Source organism: Notolepis coatsorum (assembly GCF_963971535.1).
Source record: "Notolepis coatsorum genome assembly, chromosome: 9".
NCBI classification, from domain to species: domain Eukaryota; kingdom Metazoa; phylum Chordata; class Actinopteri; order Aulopiformes; family Paralepididae; genus Notolepis; species Notolepis coatsorum.
The window spans coordinates 47,816,305-47,833,753 of NC_140173.1; the positions used below are offsets into that span (position 1 = coordinate 47,816,305).

A 17,449-nucleotide genomic window follows, 5' to 3' on the forward strand; every position below is an offset into this window, starting at 1 on the left:
GCAAGGCAAGGCAAGGCAAGGCAAGGCAAGGCAAGGCAAGATAAGATATTAGGCGTGTTCGAGATTGATTTCGGCTCGCCTCGAAAGTAGACAAGAGTAGATGAGTGCAGCCGGGGGAGGAGTCAGAACGTCGGACACTTCAGATTTGACGAGAGCCTCTCGCCTAGTCTCGCATGGCAGATACACGTTCACGTTACTGTATACACACCTGTCCAGCTCATTATAATGTGAGGGCCGCGTGCACAATTAGATTAAATTCAAATGTATTGTCATCACACAGGCACAGCACACTAGACTTTAATATACCATATTTATATACCATCTTGTTGCGCGCTCCTGCCAACCGCAGCGCGCGCGCGCACACGCACGCACACACAACACACACACACTGCTGAATAATTCTGTTTTGCATCAATATATTATATATACTGTATATTGAGGCAAAACAGAATTATATATACAGTATATATTGAGGCAAAACATAATTATTCAGCAGTGTATGTGTGTGTATGTGTGTGTGTGTGTGTGTGTGTGTGTGTGTGTGTGTGTGTGTGTGTGGGTGTGTGTGTGTGTGTATAGGCCTACAGTACCAGCTGCTGCTCGTTAATGAACTATAGATTTATATGGAATTCATTAATCTATTATAGTCATGAATCATGACTATAAATGCAAATCGTAATTGTCGTATTTATTATCATTATTTAATTCCGATGATAGAAACAGTCCGTCTGTAGAATCGACTTGAAGAAGCTCTTGGTACCCAAACTCCTGTATCCAATAATAATAATAATAATAATAATAATAAATCTATCTGATAGAGGGGATAGACGGGTAGACGGGACCGTACTGTATTGTACCCATTCTGCAATCGGTTAATAAAGTTTTCAATCAATCAATCAAACGTCTCATAACTTCCTCTGTCTTGTGGCTGGTGACTGACAACTTTTCTGAGCCAATAGGAGCTTTGCGCAACGACAGCAAGTTGTTTCCCATCATGGATTTGCGTGGAGCAGTCGGGTGAGAGGTACTGTGACGCCTCGCTCTGAAGGCTGTGCGTGGCTCGCTCCCGTGAGAGTTCCGCGCCTCGCCTCGTCAGATTTCCAGAGCAAGTCGGACAACATTCTAACCGTCATGCAACGCGCTTGGCGAGGCCGTAGTAAAACCTGCGCAGATCTGCGTCCGCCTCGCCAATCTCGAACACGCCTATTCCTTTATTGATCCCCTTGGGGAAATTCAGGCGTCATAGCAGCATGGGGGAGGGGGGAGGGGAGGTACAGGTAAGGGCATGGTAATAGTAGAAGACATAAATACTGTATAGGCAATACAATTATAGTAAAGATAAAAAAAAAATAAGCAGTGTAAACAATATAATTAACTCATGAGATGAGAATTGTATGGTTTAGCACTTTTAGCAAACCCACCAAGGCAGGACGAGATCTGCTACGGTGAGTCCTGTAGATCACAGAGACGTACATTTCAGGTTATCAATTAAAGCTATACAGACAGACCTGAGCTCCATATTTCTTATGTTTAAGTCTGCAACATTCTACAGTAGTCGGAGTTCTTGTACTCATCATTTCCAGATAATCAAAAGTCCCATAAAACAGTGGTTCCCAAAGTCGGGGTCGCGACCCAAAGGTGGGCCGCGAGCAGCCACGGGTGGGCCGCGAGATGATTAAAAAAAATTAAAAAAAAATATATATATATATATATATATATTTTTTTTTTATTTTTTTATAATTTTTTTTTGTCAGGCCACTGAACTTAGAAGCAGGCCAGGACAGTGTTTCTAGTTGTATTCTAAAATTATATTCTATTGTATTCTAAAATGTGACTATATGGTTTTATATTAACTTAATAAATAAACAAAAACGAAAAATCTACTTATTTCAACGAACATTTCAAACTAAATAACAGATTATGCACATAAAACGCTGAAAACAACCGAAGCAACAATAGTATTTTAATGAGGCTATTATTATTATCATTATTATTTTGCAACAAGTTAGCCCTCTCATAAATAGCACATATAAATGAATAACTAACTTGAACTAACTTAATAGGATTGAAGTGATATTTGGCTTAAAAAATCGGTCGCCTGACAAAAAAAATAAAATAAAAAGCCAGACGATGTGCATTGGGCCGCGGCTCTCTGACGCCTTATTTTCTGGGCCCTGGCCTGAAAAGTTTGGGAACCCCTGCCATAAAACACTTTGTGGGCAATAAGTTATGATATATTTATGTCCTTATGTAACATGTCTTCCCATTATTAGAGTTCTGTCTGAAACTTTGTGATTGAAAAATGTCAAAAACGGCACAATAGTAGGGTTGGGTACCGAACTCTGTACTTTTAAGGGTACCGACCAAATCAGTACTACCGATTCACGCTAGATCAATCCACATTTCAGTACCTTTAGATGTTTAGTACAAGAGTGTAATGCTAGACAAGAGGGAGCCTTTTCCACAAATATAAATATTACTGTCTTGTCTGTTCAGTTTTTGGAAAGACCAGACGAGTTTGATAACATTCACTGAGGATGGCCAGATAATGTTGATATTTAAACATTAAAAACATGATCATGCAATTTATTTTGCGTGGTGTGTTACAATAATATATAACTATACTAAATAAATAACAATGTTGAAATTGAGAAGTTTGGACTTATTTTTTTACAATTGAAATAATACAAATTGTTATTACAGAGAGTTAAGTACCGGAAAAAATCTGGTTCAAATGTGAACGGTACCCAAACCTACACGATGGTAGCGTCATTGTTGGTACATTGATCAATACATAGAATGCGACGTGAGGGTACATTTGTACAACTATGTTGATACACTCATGGGCGACATATTGCATGCGCTCAAAGTGCACTTTTGTCATTATAGTTCAATTTTAGAAAAACGGTGATTAATAAGCGGCCAAACTACCATGACAGTAATGAAACACTGTCGTAACGTAAAAATCCATCACGCGTCCCCCTGTAATCAATAACGCACCGCTGATGTGATGAAGGGGCTATTATGAATCTTGAATTGAGCTCATCTTTAGAGGAGGCTGGAGATGCATTCCCGAGGTGTCTCTATGACAACTGAGGGTGCGTCCCTCCTCTTCGTCCCTCGTCCTTGTTGGTGAATTTTATGGATCTGTGGGGCGGGGCCTGTGATCTGGGCCCCCTGATAAGGAATGACATCACGTCTGTTTGTTTTGACAGAACATTTAACATAGTTAGCGGCGAGACGATACATGGCAAGGGGAATGATTCTGAGGAGAACAGCTGAGGGGAAATGTAGGCTAAACATTTACATTCCAGGCACCGCGTGTGTGAGGCAGTCTTTCATTCTTAGTGTAGGTCAACAAGTATTAACCCATTTAGACCTAAAACGCCTGCTAATAATGCATTATATAGCCTGCATATATACACACAAATGTGTTTCCCGGTTTCAATGATGAAAGATCATAAATTGACCATATTCACACAAAGGCCATGTTGCTCTTATGTCATGCTCAGATTGGTATTGTGGGGGAATTCCTTTGTTCGGCCTAATAGCATGAATCTGACACCTAGAGAGACAATGTCCCCAAACCCCCACCCTTTTCTATCCACAAGAGAGCTGGATCCCCCTCTCCACCTCAGTGTCTCCCAGGTGGCCAGTACAAAACACTCCTCTCAGCAAAGCTCATTTAATCTGCATGTACCTTGTTGCATGTGCATGTGTTTCACTATTAAACCTATATTGATCATGAAGATCCATCTACCACATAATTGCACCACAGTATTCCTTTTCCACCATGTTCCACGGGGTGGAAAGGAATCCCAACCTGAGCATGACACAAGAGCAAAATGGCCAACGTGTGAATACGATCAATGGTCTTGTCATAATCACGGCGAGAGCCTTCCTCTTCCCTCCTGCTTCCACACCCTTATATGGGCAGCATCCGACCCCAGCATTCCCACGCTGCCAGAGGGACATCAATCAGCGCGGCTGTGAGGGATTCCCTCATCAGCAGCCCCTACTTCAACCCACGGATCCTGTCGTCCCTCGTCGCAGTGTTATCCTAACAACCTAGGTACGAGGACGCACACTAGCCTTGCTGCTCTTTCCTTATTGCCTGCCTTGTCCTAACCTTTGTTCTCCCTGTGCCCAGGACCACCCACCTGGACGTTCCTGTGCTGCACGAGGAGTGCACCTGCTCGCACCTGTTGTACATTCCTGTACATTCATGCCCGTCTGCCTGGTGCCTTTATTAAAACCAACCTAAAACGCTCCATTCTCTCTCTTCCTGTGTTCTGCTATTGGGCTCCGCCACTGCTGCCCTAACAGGTCTTGGCTGTGTTTTGTGTGGTGGAAACAATCATTATTATATAAATGTAATAATAATATAAATCTTGGTACAATTTTAGTTTCCATGTAAAGGGAAGAGGGGAAAACATTGTATAATTTTTTTCATGTGGTTTGTAATGTTTTCAAGGACACATTTAGATGCAATGATACCATTAGGGGTAGAGTGTGTAACCGTGAGTGAGTGAGCGAGCGAGTGAATGACGTTGCCGGTCTAAGAGGCGCTTCTCATCAAAAAAATTTGTGGTTGTCCATTTGAAAACACGTCTCTTAGTCATAATTCTTGAAAAACATTGAGACATTAGATAAGGTTTTCATACAACAGCTCAGTACTTAACCGTTCCATGGTGCATGTTGGAAGAACCAGTAACCTCCTCCTCCGTAGTTCACAAACACCATCAGTGTAATGGCAAGCCTGTAAAGAAAGAGTAACTAATGTAATAATCAAACACCATCAGTGTCAATGGAAGCCTGTAAAGAAAGAGTAACTAAAGTAATAATCAAACACCATCAGTGTCAATGGAAGCCTGTAAAGAAAGAGTAACTAAAGTGGGGGCGGCTAGGTGGTGTAGTGGGCAAGGCACTCGCCACCAATGTGGAGACGCTGGGTTCGCGTGTTCGAATCCAGCTCTCCACATTGTTTTCAGTTTAGCTGGTCGTCCACAGTAATACACATTGGCCGTATTACGGGGAGGGAAACTGAAGGGTGGGGATCGGGCGTTGTGGACAGCGACTCCTACAGGTCGGTTGGTGCGCCTGCGCAGTAGAATCAGGAAGTGTCGGGGGCAGCGTGAGCCTCCCACGCGTTACTCCTCGCCACTGAGAGATCGAGCTGCGCAGGTGAAAAGATGCGACTGCTGTTACCTCAAGTACCGGAGGGGACTTGTGCTATGTATGACTTAGTCCACATTGCAGCCGGCTTGTGGGAGGCAAGAAACAGCGTTCGTGACAGGGGAGGGTTGAATTGGATGATACGAAAATTGGGATGGAAGAAAATATAGAAAATGGGAGAAAAAGTAAAAAAAAAAAAAAAAAAAAAGAGTAACTAAAGTAATAAACAAACACCATCAGTGTCAAGGTAAGCCTGTAAAGAAAGAGTAACTAAAGTAATAATCAAACACCATATAGTATAAATATTCAATAACTTAAATAAAAAATAAAAAATAAAATATATATAATAATAATAAAAAACAAAATAGATTAAAAAAAATATATTTGTACAACCTTATTGTGTCCACCCAATATTGGAAATTAGGTGACAAAAATAAGTAACTTACTATGTTTTGATATTTATTTTACATTGTATTTACATTTAATAAGTATATAAGACTTCTTTGATGTTTGTAAAGCAAGATGGCTTTTAAAAAACCCTAGAAGAAAGACTGAACTAGGAAGAATGTAAGGTTATCCTATAACCCTAGTTATATGAGTATAGTGAGCGCTCTGCACTATTGGAACTATCCCTTTATCAACTCTAATAATGAATAACTTTCTCCACATGCACACACCTATTTACCTCCGCCTGGCCACACCCACATCCGCTCCTATATAAGCAGGATCGTGGCCACACAATCAGCTCCTTCCCAAGTCTTTCACCACCGAAGGCAAAGACCATGGGGTCCTCATTGAGTCTGAGCAGAGCGCTCGCTATACTCATATATCTACGGTTATAGGATAACCTTACGTTAGAGATCGTATAGCTTTACGCTCTGCTCTATTGGAACCCAGGAGCTGAGCAGAGCGAAAAGCTCGACAGATGTACCTGCTGAGGCTGAAGTCGAAGGTCAATAACCCAACCCCGTGGCAAGGCTGCAGCAGCGGAGCGCAGAGAAGGTCCCAGCCCTAGGACAACCTGAGGACTAGGACCCCCGAAAAAAGGGGGCCTGGCGAGGCCATCGAGGCCGCGGCATCGAGACCCCGCCAGACGGTCACTGGTGACACCACCCCCCACATCGCCAGCATATCGGACAGGGCCCAAATCAAGAGCAGGCCCTTCCCCCCTTTGGCACGCCGCTCTGAAGCACTCTCCTCGAGAGGCTACCCCCCCCACAACACTGCAGGGCCAGTCGGCATGCCGGGGAGACAACCCCCAAGGAGGTTGATCCCTCAATCCAGGCAACAGGCCCCAAGAGCAGAACTCGACTTGTGCCTGGAACACTGCGGACTAGACAGGTGCCTAAAGGGTCTACTGCAAGAACAGTATCCCGGCGGAAGGGGTGTTCGGTATGCTGTGCACCATGTCATAACCCCCACAAACCCGACCCCCCAATCCAGCGGGGTCGAGGTTCAAAGAAGAGGCTGACACAATTGGCAGACGTCATGAAAGATGTGGGGGCATACTCTCAGGCAGACGGGGTCAAGCCCGGCCTCAACCCGAAAGTCGACTCTGCTACCAACACACCGGAGAACCAACCACCCCTCTATGTTTAGTTTAACAGGAGGCGGTTGTTCCCTTAACCCACAAAGAAAACTCAGAAACATAACTGTGTGTATACACAGGCTATACAAGCAGCACAAGTGTTTCAGTTTTCAAAGGGTTAGCCCAGGCCAACAGTTCGACGAGAATGAGTTCGGACCTGGGCCCGGCGGACCGGGACCTACACAGGGATGCCTAGAGGAGTTGACAACAACCTCCCCGACAGCCCCCTCCCAGCCCCGTCCTAGCAGGGAGGGAGGGGTGAAACAAATGGAGAGGGACCAAGCCCCCTAACACAGCGCAAGGTACAACACAGTATGGACCAAGCACGTCACTGTTAAGGGCAACCCGTGGTGGCATACATATGACACACACATCCACAACATCAATCCCCGCGACGCCCGGCCCGACCCGGCATTTCCCCCCCGGAAAAGCACAAAGTCCTTCGGGGTACCAGAACAGCAGATCTGCGCCCCGGCGGACAACGGGTTAACTGACCTGGTCCGGCGCGACCAGAACCAGTCCTGCGTCCTAGTCACGCCGCCATCCCCAGTCCTAAGAGGGGGGTAGGTACGCGTGTCGATCCAAAACATCACAGAGGGCGCCACCAAGACGGTCAGTACGCGAATGCACTGCTCCTGGTGGCCCACCTCATGGGTGTGAGACCCCTCCGCCAATGTTTTGATCTACTCCGTCATCTCCCCCCAGAGATGCACGTGAGCCGTCGAGTCTAACCTAGTGCACTGGCGCTCGGTAGAGATAAAATCTCCTTCCCAGCCGCCCGCATAGAAAACGCCGTTTCTATGAATTGGGCAACCAAGGCGCGCGAGCCATAAAGTGGTTCCACATGGAAAGCACCCAGGGCCAGCGCTATATGCACGTCGAGAACCTGAAACATATCGATGGCGAATTCTAATAAGAAACACCAGACAACGTTTCCTCCATGCTGTCTGGGACGAGCAGCAGGAAGCCGGCCTATAAGACACAGACACGGGTCTCATATGACGCGTCTGAGGGTAAAACCCTGTAAATTCTGCTCTTTACTTAAGAGGGGAAGACAGAAGTTCCCCCAGAGAGACCTCTACGTGAGTAACAATTGAAAAAGATACATGTAATAATAATTGGGCCAAGTGACCAACGGCCCAATACACACTTTAATAGAGAGCAGAGCAGAAAACAAACAGTTTTCGAATGCATCGCATCATCCAACTTTGACAATGACAGCGGTCTGCAGCACAGAGCCTGAAAACTCACGGATGTCTCATGGCCAATAGGAAAAAATTCGCCCAGTGACGTATTCCATGGCCGGGGGGAAATCCTGTGACCCACCCATCCTAACATGGAGTGGAACCAGGGAACCCCCTTCCCCCTCCCTGTGACGCGCTGACCCCTCAGCCGACAGGGAGACTGACAGGCAGGAGGTCCCACCTCCCGGCCAATCAGTAAAGGGGGGAGGGGTTTATTAGTCCACCCCTTATGACCCCTCATCCCTGATATGATGCAACAACAAAGCAGAGCCATGACACCAGTCGTAGCGCGCTACATGAAAGCGCATTATACCTGTTAGGGTAATAGCTTCACATTCTGCACGCCAGCCACAGACGATAACCTCGTTTGTGCAAAAAACTGGCTTTATACACGGCTTCAGGCTCATGTGCGAAACTTGCCACCTGAATTTTTACACCTTTACCCTAAAGTAAAGAAAAAACACAGACCAAAGAGAGGGGCCAAAGGCCTTGGTACAAGAGCTATACATGTAAACTTCTGTAGGCTAACACCTAACCCAGTTGTGGACTCAATGCCACGTTTATTTTAAACGTAAAAACACGATACACACAACCCTCTCTTCACAATAAAAAAGGCAAAAGTTCACTCTCACTACTGCAAGAGGAACGCCGTCTTTTATGATGAGAGAAGACATAAGTCCTCGACCAAGTGCTAGCTACAGGCCCTGCTAAGTCATGCATAATAGCGACCAAACAATTTTCAGAGAAAACTGCACTCTTCCTAAGCAAGAGCACAACCCCAGCAGTAGCTGGGGGATTACACTGTATCCCCAAAAATATAGTGAATTGATTGATTGATTGATTGATTGAAAACTTTATTAACAGATTGCAGAATGGGTACAGTACAGTACAGCTCAATACATACAATTGTTAAGGGGATGCAGACCAGAGAAAGACTTTCGTCTCGTTTACATCAGGGTCCCCCATTTTCAATTCATCATAACATATATGACATACACGACATACAGATAGACAGTACTGCTACATCTATACATTTATGACATATCAGATTTGCAAATACAGTACTGTTTGTGATACAAAAAGAGTCCAGAAAAGAGAGTATATACATTTGACGTAGAAACTGTACATTGGAGGGTAGGTGGGGGGGGGGACTGTACATTGGAGGTGGTTGGGTGGGGGGGGGGGGGACACTGTACAAGCAAAACTGTACATTGGAATATTGACAAAACCATACTTGGTCATTTACTGTACATTGGGTTGGGTTAGGACAGGGGTGGCCAACCCGCGGCTCGCGAGCCGCATGCGGCTCTTTGCCCGTCAATGTGCGGCTCTTCCATCCATACATTTTTTTTTTTTTTTTTATGTCACTCATTCCATAAGGACGTAGAATAAACATTTACAATTTCTTTTTAAATTGTCCATTTGCATGTTCTTGGTATCTGAATCTAGGGACATATGGATCAGTGTCAGAAATAGTGTGTCTGTTACTAGGCTTGAGTAAATTGTAATGAACCAAAGGAGAATATCAATTCTAATTAAAAAAAATATATATCTTTGACTGTGAATAACACCATGCTAAAATTGACCAGACCTGAAAAATCTAAGTAAATGAATAAAGGGAAGATGATTAAACAGAAGGTTTTGTAGATACAGTACTGAATTCTGCCATCTTTTTTATAATGTAAATTTCTCCACCATTTTTCATCATATTGCAACACCGTTTTTTGCAAGACGTTCACAGAAAGGTAGAGAAACTAACTGCGTTCTATTTTATGGCAATAACGTTCAGGTTTGTGGGAGATAATCCCAGAAAATAAGAGAAATTAAAAAGTAAATCCAGAAGTCAGATGATTGACAGGGGCTGGTGTGAGCTGGGTAGGGTCATTTTTCTAAATTTGAAGTCTCTTCCTTCAAAAGACTACACTCACTTTTGGATGTGCCACTTCCTCCTGTCAATATGCGCCGGTTTCCGACTCAATGCCCTGAGATTTCTATAATCTTATATTTCACTAATAACAGTTAAAATAATTGGTAAACAAACGTAATGCTGAAAATATACACTTTTACTGTATATCTCGGGCTTAAGAGGTTAACCCTGTGAGGCCCAAATTAAAAAGACATTAGCAACTTCAGAGGCCAGAGGGTGGGACACATTTACTATCAAATAGCATTGTGAGGCTGAACAACAGGACCAATTGACTATACATGTGCTTAAAGGGGAACTATCTTATAAATGGCCTTTTTGAGTGTTTACCATTGTTTCTTAGCTATGTGGACTTATATTAATAGGATCTATGTCTCTAATTCTCATATTGGCGCATTCTTCCAATTCTCCTCTCACAATATTCACCCTCACTGAACTGAGTCATCTGAAAATGTGCATATCTTGAGGTAGAAAAATGCGGTTTTTGAGTACTTGATTAGAAATACAAAACAATGCATTTTTTGTGTGAAAAAAACCTAGGTGTTCCATAGACTCACAGGAATTGTGTAAAAGTGCCCAAATAGTGAAAGAAATAGTAAAATAGTTCCCCTTTAACATTTTTTAAATAAACATAATTTTTTTAAATGGCTAAAAGTGATTTTGTAATTTTGCAACCGTGGGTCTCACAGGGTACTTTTAACCCTGTGAAGCCCAAATAAAAAAGACATTAGCAACATCAGAGGCCAGAGGGTGAGACCTATAAACACATGAAGGGTGCCGTGACTGAAAAAAAAGGTTGAGAAACGCTGGTATATGGTGTGGCTCTTTGTGGTACCACAGTAATTTTTGTGGCTCTTAGTCTCTGACAGGTTGGCCACCCCTGGGTTAGGACATTTACAGGGGTCAGTTTCGAATTGCAGTCTCCCGTAGGTGTTCTTTGAGAGTGTTTTTGAAAATGGGTAGTGATTCACATTCCTTTACAGCTTTGGGTAAGGCGTTCCACATTGATGTGGCATAATTGCAAAACGTGTTTAGTCCCTTGTTTGAGCCGAATCTGGGTTTAACATGATTTGTGATCTGGTGTTGTGATCGTGGTATTCACTGACCTTTGGGAAGTATTTTGACATGTACATGGGTACCTTGGTCGTGTAGTGTATCTTGTAGACCAGGCCCATTGCAAGTTGCTGTACTCTGTCGTCTACTCTAAGCCATCCTAGTTTGTCAAAGTGGGCAGCGGTGAGGTGGGTTCTAGGAGTAAGGTCAAGCAGTAGTCTGACCAGTTTGTTTTGAGATGTTTGTAATTTTGTTTTTAGCGCCTTTGAGGTGCTTTGGTACCATGAGGTGCAAGCATAGTCGTAGTACCCTTGAATGAGTGCTCCTGCCAGAGTCTTCAGGGTATTCTTGTTTTCCAGTGAGGAGATCCGGTACAAGAATCGAGTTCGTTGGTTGACTTTTTTTTTTACATTGGATGCCATTTTGTCACAGGAAAGATTTGCCTCTAGGATGGAGCCCAGGTAGGTAATTTCTTCTTTCCTTGTGACAATATTGGGGGAATAACCGGGGAATAATTTCACCCACACCCTCACTACCTCACCCCAGATACAACGACAAAAGAAAAACAGAGCTGTGACACCAGGTGCATGGCGCGCCAGATGAAGCACATATTTACCTGTAGAGTAAAAGCTTTACATCATGCACGCCAGCCACAGCCGAAAACAGGTTTTATCCACGGCTCTGCTTATGTGTGAAAACTTGCCACTCGTTATTTTTACCATTACCCTTAAGTAAAGAAAATAACAAGCTAAGAGAGGGACTCAGGCCCTTGATCACATGCCACTATGTACAGCGCTGTAGGTTAACACCCAGCCAGCGTTGTCTAAACATTACATGAACACACACACAACTTCTCATCATACAACAAAAAACCCTTTTACTCACATAAAAAATAACGCTGTTTTTAGGTAGAGAGAAAGACATAAGCCTTGGCCAATGCTAGAACCTAAGCTATACAAAGAATTTACCAAGACAATTCTCACACAGCACACGTCATATATCCAAATGCAGTGAAGTAACATATGTTTTGTTAAACAAAGACATCATTATTAACCAAAAACATTCGGGAGGGGGAGGAAGGAAGAGTGGGGCAATGTCCTACGGACATCTTACCTGCACGCAGGACAAAATGGCCGCAAACACAGGTTGGTCTACCACGTTGACGAGGCCTCTCGCTGGCAGGGCCAGAAGCGGCGACGGCTGGAGCCTTGCTCCGGCGCGACGCCCCCCTCCTGTGGCCGGTCATGGCGCAGGCCCGACGACATCTTCTGCCAGAGATGACGCCATAGTCAGAGTGCCAGGGCCCGCTACCTCCTCACGGCTAGGGCCAATGGTTGTAGCATAAGCTAACAGCTAACTCCAGGCTAACTGATAGCATCAAGCTAACGTTTCTAGCCGAGCGTAGCCGCCAGCTAACGACTTAGCCTAACAGCTAACTGGCTAACAGTTAGCTTCTACCGGCTATCGATAGCCACTAGCTAATGCAGTAGCAAGCTAAGCGGCTACTCTGAAGCTGAGAAATAGCGATACAGGCCAACACTTCTGACAGCCGCTGTCTTTTCCTCTTTTTATCCGAAAGAAAAAAGGGAAAAAGGCAACACACGTCCCTCTCACAGAACGGTGTTTACCAGACACAGCGGCATCGGCAGTAAGCCCCATTGTACGGGGGCTGCAGCCAACTCGAGCTCGGAGATATTCTCATAATGAAACACCAAGCTCGCCTCCCTCGTGCCGGGTGTTTTCGTCTTGAAAAACGGGGCCAGCGCGGTGGCAGAGGGTATCCGTTTTCCAGAGACCGGGGGAATCTAACCACAGACTCGGAATCACGGCCCCAGGAAAACAAAGCTACGACTTTACTGAGGAGGAGCACTGTGTTATCGTGGGGCATCAAACTAGAACCCCCTCCATGCCGCTGTGAGGGGCAACGAAGGGATTCTGGAACCGACCTTACGCAAGCTGCACAGTTGTCCCCTCACAACTGACACACCAGAGGCTCGTGTCGCAAAAAACACCACCCGCCCAGGGAGACCGTCAGCTCTCACACAGCCGACCGCCTCCCGAGGCATAGTATCCAGCTGCAGAGCCGTAGACAATGCCGGCGGGGATTGCTCAGCGACGCGCGCCCCAATGCGAAGCGCCGGTGGAGGTCAGAATGATCATCATCTTCTAATCTAGACTCTCCAGTGGTGAAGACATTATCGCTTTATTTTCTCGAAAACGCAGCTCTTCTTCTCTTCCTCAGAAAAAGTTTCCAACACTGAAAACCCAACTAAGGGACCTCAGGGCGCTAAGAGCGAGACGCTTTGCCAGTATTCATATAACTAGGTTATAGGATAACCTTTCGTTATATTATCATACTGGTCATCGCGTCTCGCTCTTTGCCATTATGAGGTATGGGACAGAGCAGACGCGTGACCCGACAAGTGTACCCCCTGAGGGCCCGTAAGCCCCACTACCAGGGAGGAGGGGAGTCCCGTCCACCCGCCCGTCCTAACGAAGGGTGGGAGGCAGTCAACTCCACCAAAGTGCGGAAAAAGGGGGAACCAGAGACCCCTGAAAACGCACAGCACAGGCGGGACCACGTGTGACACAGCACCCCGTGGCACACACCCACACACCCCTGCTATCCCACCAAATGGCGGGATGCAGGAGAGGTCCCAGACCTCAGAACCGCCTGGGAGACAGAACCCCCAGTCATGTCCACGAGGTAAAACTTAACGAAGGGACCCGGGGAGGACCAGGAGGCCGCAGCACAGATGTCCTCCACCGAGGCCCCCCCTAACAGGGCAGCAGCCCGAGGGGGGACCTGTCCAGCCAACGTGCAGCAAAAGGCAACGCCCCCGCACAACCAATGTGACAGGGGCTGCTTGGACAGCGCCTCACCCACGCAAGGGCCACCGTAACAAACAAACAGTTGAACGGAAGCCCTGAGCGCCCGAGTCCTGAGGTAAACCCCCAGTGCACGGACAGGACATGACAGGTGAAGGCCCGCCTCCAACTCACTAGCGTGAGGAGGCGGACGAACGCCTGAACCACAATATCCCTGGAGCGAAAGAGCTCCGGATATTATTTGGCACGAAGACTGGATTAGGCCTCAGAGTCGCACCGCTATCGGCCGAATAGACAGGCACTCAGGCCGCACGAGAGAGCACACAGCTCACCCACGCGTTTAGCGGAGGTGATGGCCAAAAAGAACGCGGTCTTCAAGACAGCAGATCCAATGGCGCCTGCTCAAGAGGCTCAAACGGGGCCTCCGACAACCGGCCCAGGACCAGTTGGAGGACCCACTCAGAGACAGAGAACGTTCCACAGGTTTGAGACGCAGAGCGCCAAGCAGGAATGTTCCACGAGAGGGTGGCTGAACAATGTTCCACCCCCACACTCGACCATACGCCACTCCCCAGTGTAAGCCGCGGTAGAGGACGGATCGCGCGCATACCGGATAGCGTTAACCACAGAATAGTCAAGACGCATCCCCACCAGATTCACACTGTCAGCAGCCAAGCCTAGAGGCTGCCCCAGAACAGGAGGCAGAACAGAGTTCTGCGTGCCTGAGAGAGGGCCCGCGGTGACCACGGAACAGGCCACGGCAGGGCCACCAAGAGCTGAATCAGGGCCGGGGACCACACAGCTGAGCCCAGGCCCGGCGCGACCAGGACCAAGTCCTGCGCTCCCGACGTACCCGCCCCAACAGCTGAGCTATCAGGTGTAAGGGGGGGAATGCGTACAGAATCCCGGATGGTCAAGGAATCGGTCCCAGACCTGCCCGACTATGTCTGGACGTAATCCCCACTCGTCAGGGTGAGGACCGCCCCGCAACATCACACCTGCACCCACATTCACCCTGCCGGGGATGTGGAGAGCCCTCAGGCAGAGCAGATGGAGAACGCCCATAGCCAGAGCCTGACCGCCGCCCGGTGCAGACGGGGGGAGCGCACTCCACCCTGTCTGACAATATACGACGCTGACGTTGTGTTGTCCATCCTGACCAAAACATGCTTGCCCACCACAAGGTGGTCGAGCCGTTTGAGGACCAGAACGACTGCCTTCAATTCCAACACATTGAATGTAGCGCAGACCGGGCAGCTGCCCCCTACTGTGTTGGCCCGAGGGAGGCGTCGGTGAAGACCGTGACATGTGACAGCCTGCTGCCCACGGGGACCCCGCAGGTGAGGGCACCAGACCCTCCCCAGAAGACGAGGTCCCCCAGTACTGACATGGGAACCTTCAGCCGCTTCCATATGTCTCACACCGAGTCCATTTCCATACTGGAAAAAAACCACCTCTGCATCCTCCTCATGAAGAGGAGGCCAAGAGGGACCCCAGCAGCAGGCACATCACGGACAGCACCGTAACCGTCCTAGGACGGAACCTCCCGAGCGCGCCGAGAACCCAACCACTCGCCGCCGCTCCGAGAGGGATGCGCATATAGACCTTGAGCTTAGAAAAAGCCCAAGTACTCCACCCGTTGACTGGGAAGAGGAGAACTTCCAGTCTACAGCAAAACCCAGGCTGGTGAGACACCACCTGCCTGGTATGAGACCTGGTGATATACCCTGACCGGCCAAGAACCAGAACGTCGTCCAGGGCAGAATACAATTCGTAACCCCCGACGACGCAGAGGCCCCAGCGCGGTCTCCACGCACTTGGTGAAGATGCGGAGAGCCAGAGAGTAGTCGAACGGCAGCCTCTGGTACCCGTACGCTAAGCCCTGCAAAGGAAGCTTAGGTAAGCCCTAGGATGGAAGATCGGGATGCGAATACGCATCCTACAGGTCTATGGAGGTGAACCAGGCCCCCACCTGACAGCGTCTAACAGGTGGGAGACGGTCAACATTCTGAACCTTCCATGGGACAGGTCCAGTATGGGTCTGACACCCCCCCCCCCCCCCCCGATTTCTCGGGCACCAGAGAATACCGGGAGGAAACACCACGCATCGCGTCCTCCTTTGGGACCACGACGATGGCTTGCTTCGCCAACAGAGATTGGATCTCGTCGGCCAGAGCTATCACTGCTGTTGACCCTGGCAATAGGGTCTGTACCAAACCTGAAAACGGGTGGGGTTGTGCAAACTGCAACACAAGTCCCCGCCTCAGCGTTCTCTCCATCCACCACGACATATGGCACTGCTGTAGCCATATGTGATGATAATCCCAAGCGCACCCGCCGCCACTTGGCGTTGGTCCGCCAGGAACCGTAGATAGGCGGCCCGGTCCCACCCGCTGTGCGTTGCCAACCCTGGACTCGCTAACCGCGCGAGCAGGGCGTCTCGTGGAGCTGGGATATTGCACCCTGACACTACCAATGAGGCAATCGCACCCAAGGGGGGACCCCGACAGAAAGGGCCAGTTTGATACGGGGGAAGCTGACATCACACTGGGTGACAAAAGCTCCCCCACTGAACACCTCCCCGGCATGGATTGCTGAGGAACTGTTCTACAGCTGGATATGCAAGGCGTGAGGTCCCCACACTGCCCGATAGGGTGGGTTCCTACACACCGTAGCCCTGCAGTGATATTACTACCACCCAAATTACACGCGCCTGACTGACCACCGCCGGTCTTCCGGCCGTGGGAGGCACTATCGTGATACCCGGTCTGGCGAGGGCGGGGCTGGGGGAACTGCGACCCCCTGGGCCTCGAGTTCCCCCACTGACAACCTTCGTCGTTGACAGACACAACACCAGGCTCACCAAACACAGACGCAGAACGTGTGGCGTGGGAGCCGCCTGACAGCACAGCATTCTCACGGACAGACCCAGGCCTAGCCAGCAACTGGGTGTCAGCCCCTGTCCCCATGAGAAGCGAAACGTGGAGCCGCTCATGCTTCACTGAAGGCACGCGGCCCGCAGCCATAGGGAACAAATCAGAGCCCGTATCCCGCTGGTGTTGGGGGGGGGAGTGACCGGAGAGCGAGCTAGACACAGCTAGATGGCAACGGTTTTTTAGGGCGTGCTCATCTAATGTAGCCAATCCCTCGGCCGTGTGGGATATTGTGAATATCCTGAAGAATGTTCTCAGTCAACCGAGGCCCAGTTAATAACAAGCTTTATTAACCAGACAGATAGAAATATACATAGAGTAGTTAGAGAGAATGGCTGAGGGGCTCGCCCCAGGTGATCAGCTGAATGACCCAGGTAGAGCCCTCGATATGCTGTCGGAAGGAGCCCTTTATAGTGAAAAAGGGGAGGAGGGGGGACCCATTTGATAGGTCAAATGGGTGGGGGGGGGGACACAGGATAGGAGAGAAAGGGGAGGGGAATGTCTTTACATGAGTTGGGGAATTAATATATTATTCCACAGTTACTCACTTTTCTCTTCATAATGTGGGTGAGATTAATATATAATATACCAGGATTATTTGGAACAGGTAAAATATTGAAAAGTGAATATACATGGTAAAATAATTCGTGACGCCAATTGTGGGATATTGTGAATATCCTGAAGAATGTTCTCAGTCAACCGA

General features: G+C 47.9%; 1 protein-coding gene across 1 annotated transcript in view; it reads right to left on the minus strand.

Annotated features, from left to right (window-relative positions):
• LOC311234614 (heparan-alpha-glucosaminide N-acetyltransferase) overlaps positions 1–17,449 on the minus strand; it is a gene marked incomplete at both ends in the record, with an annotated part of 120,112 nt that overhangs the window by 66,190 nt on the left and 36,473 nt on the right. Inside the window, 2 exons of the mRNA XM_084321861.1 lie at positions 1,422–1,452; positions 4,683–4,759. Of these exons, the coding sequence (XP_084177987.1) occupies positions 1,422–1,452; positions 4,683–4,759 (108 nt within the window). The remainder of the gene's footprint in view (positions 1–1,421; positions 1,453–4,682; positions 4,760–17,449) is intronic.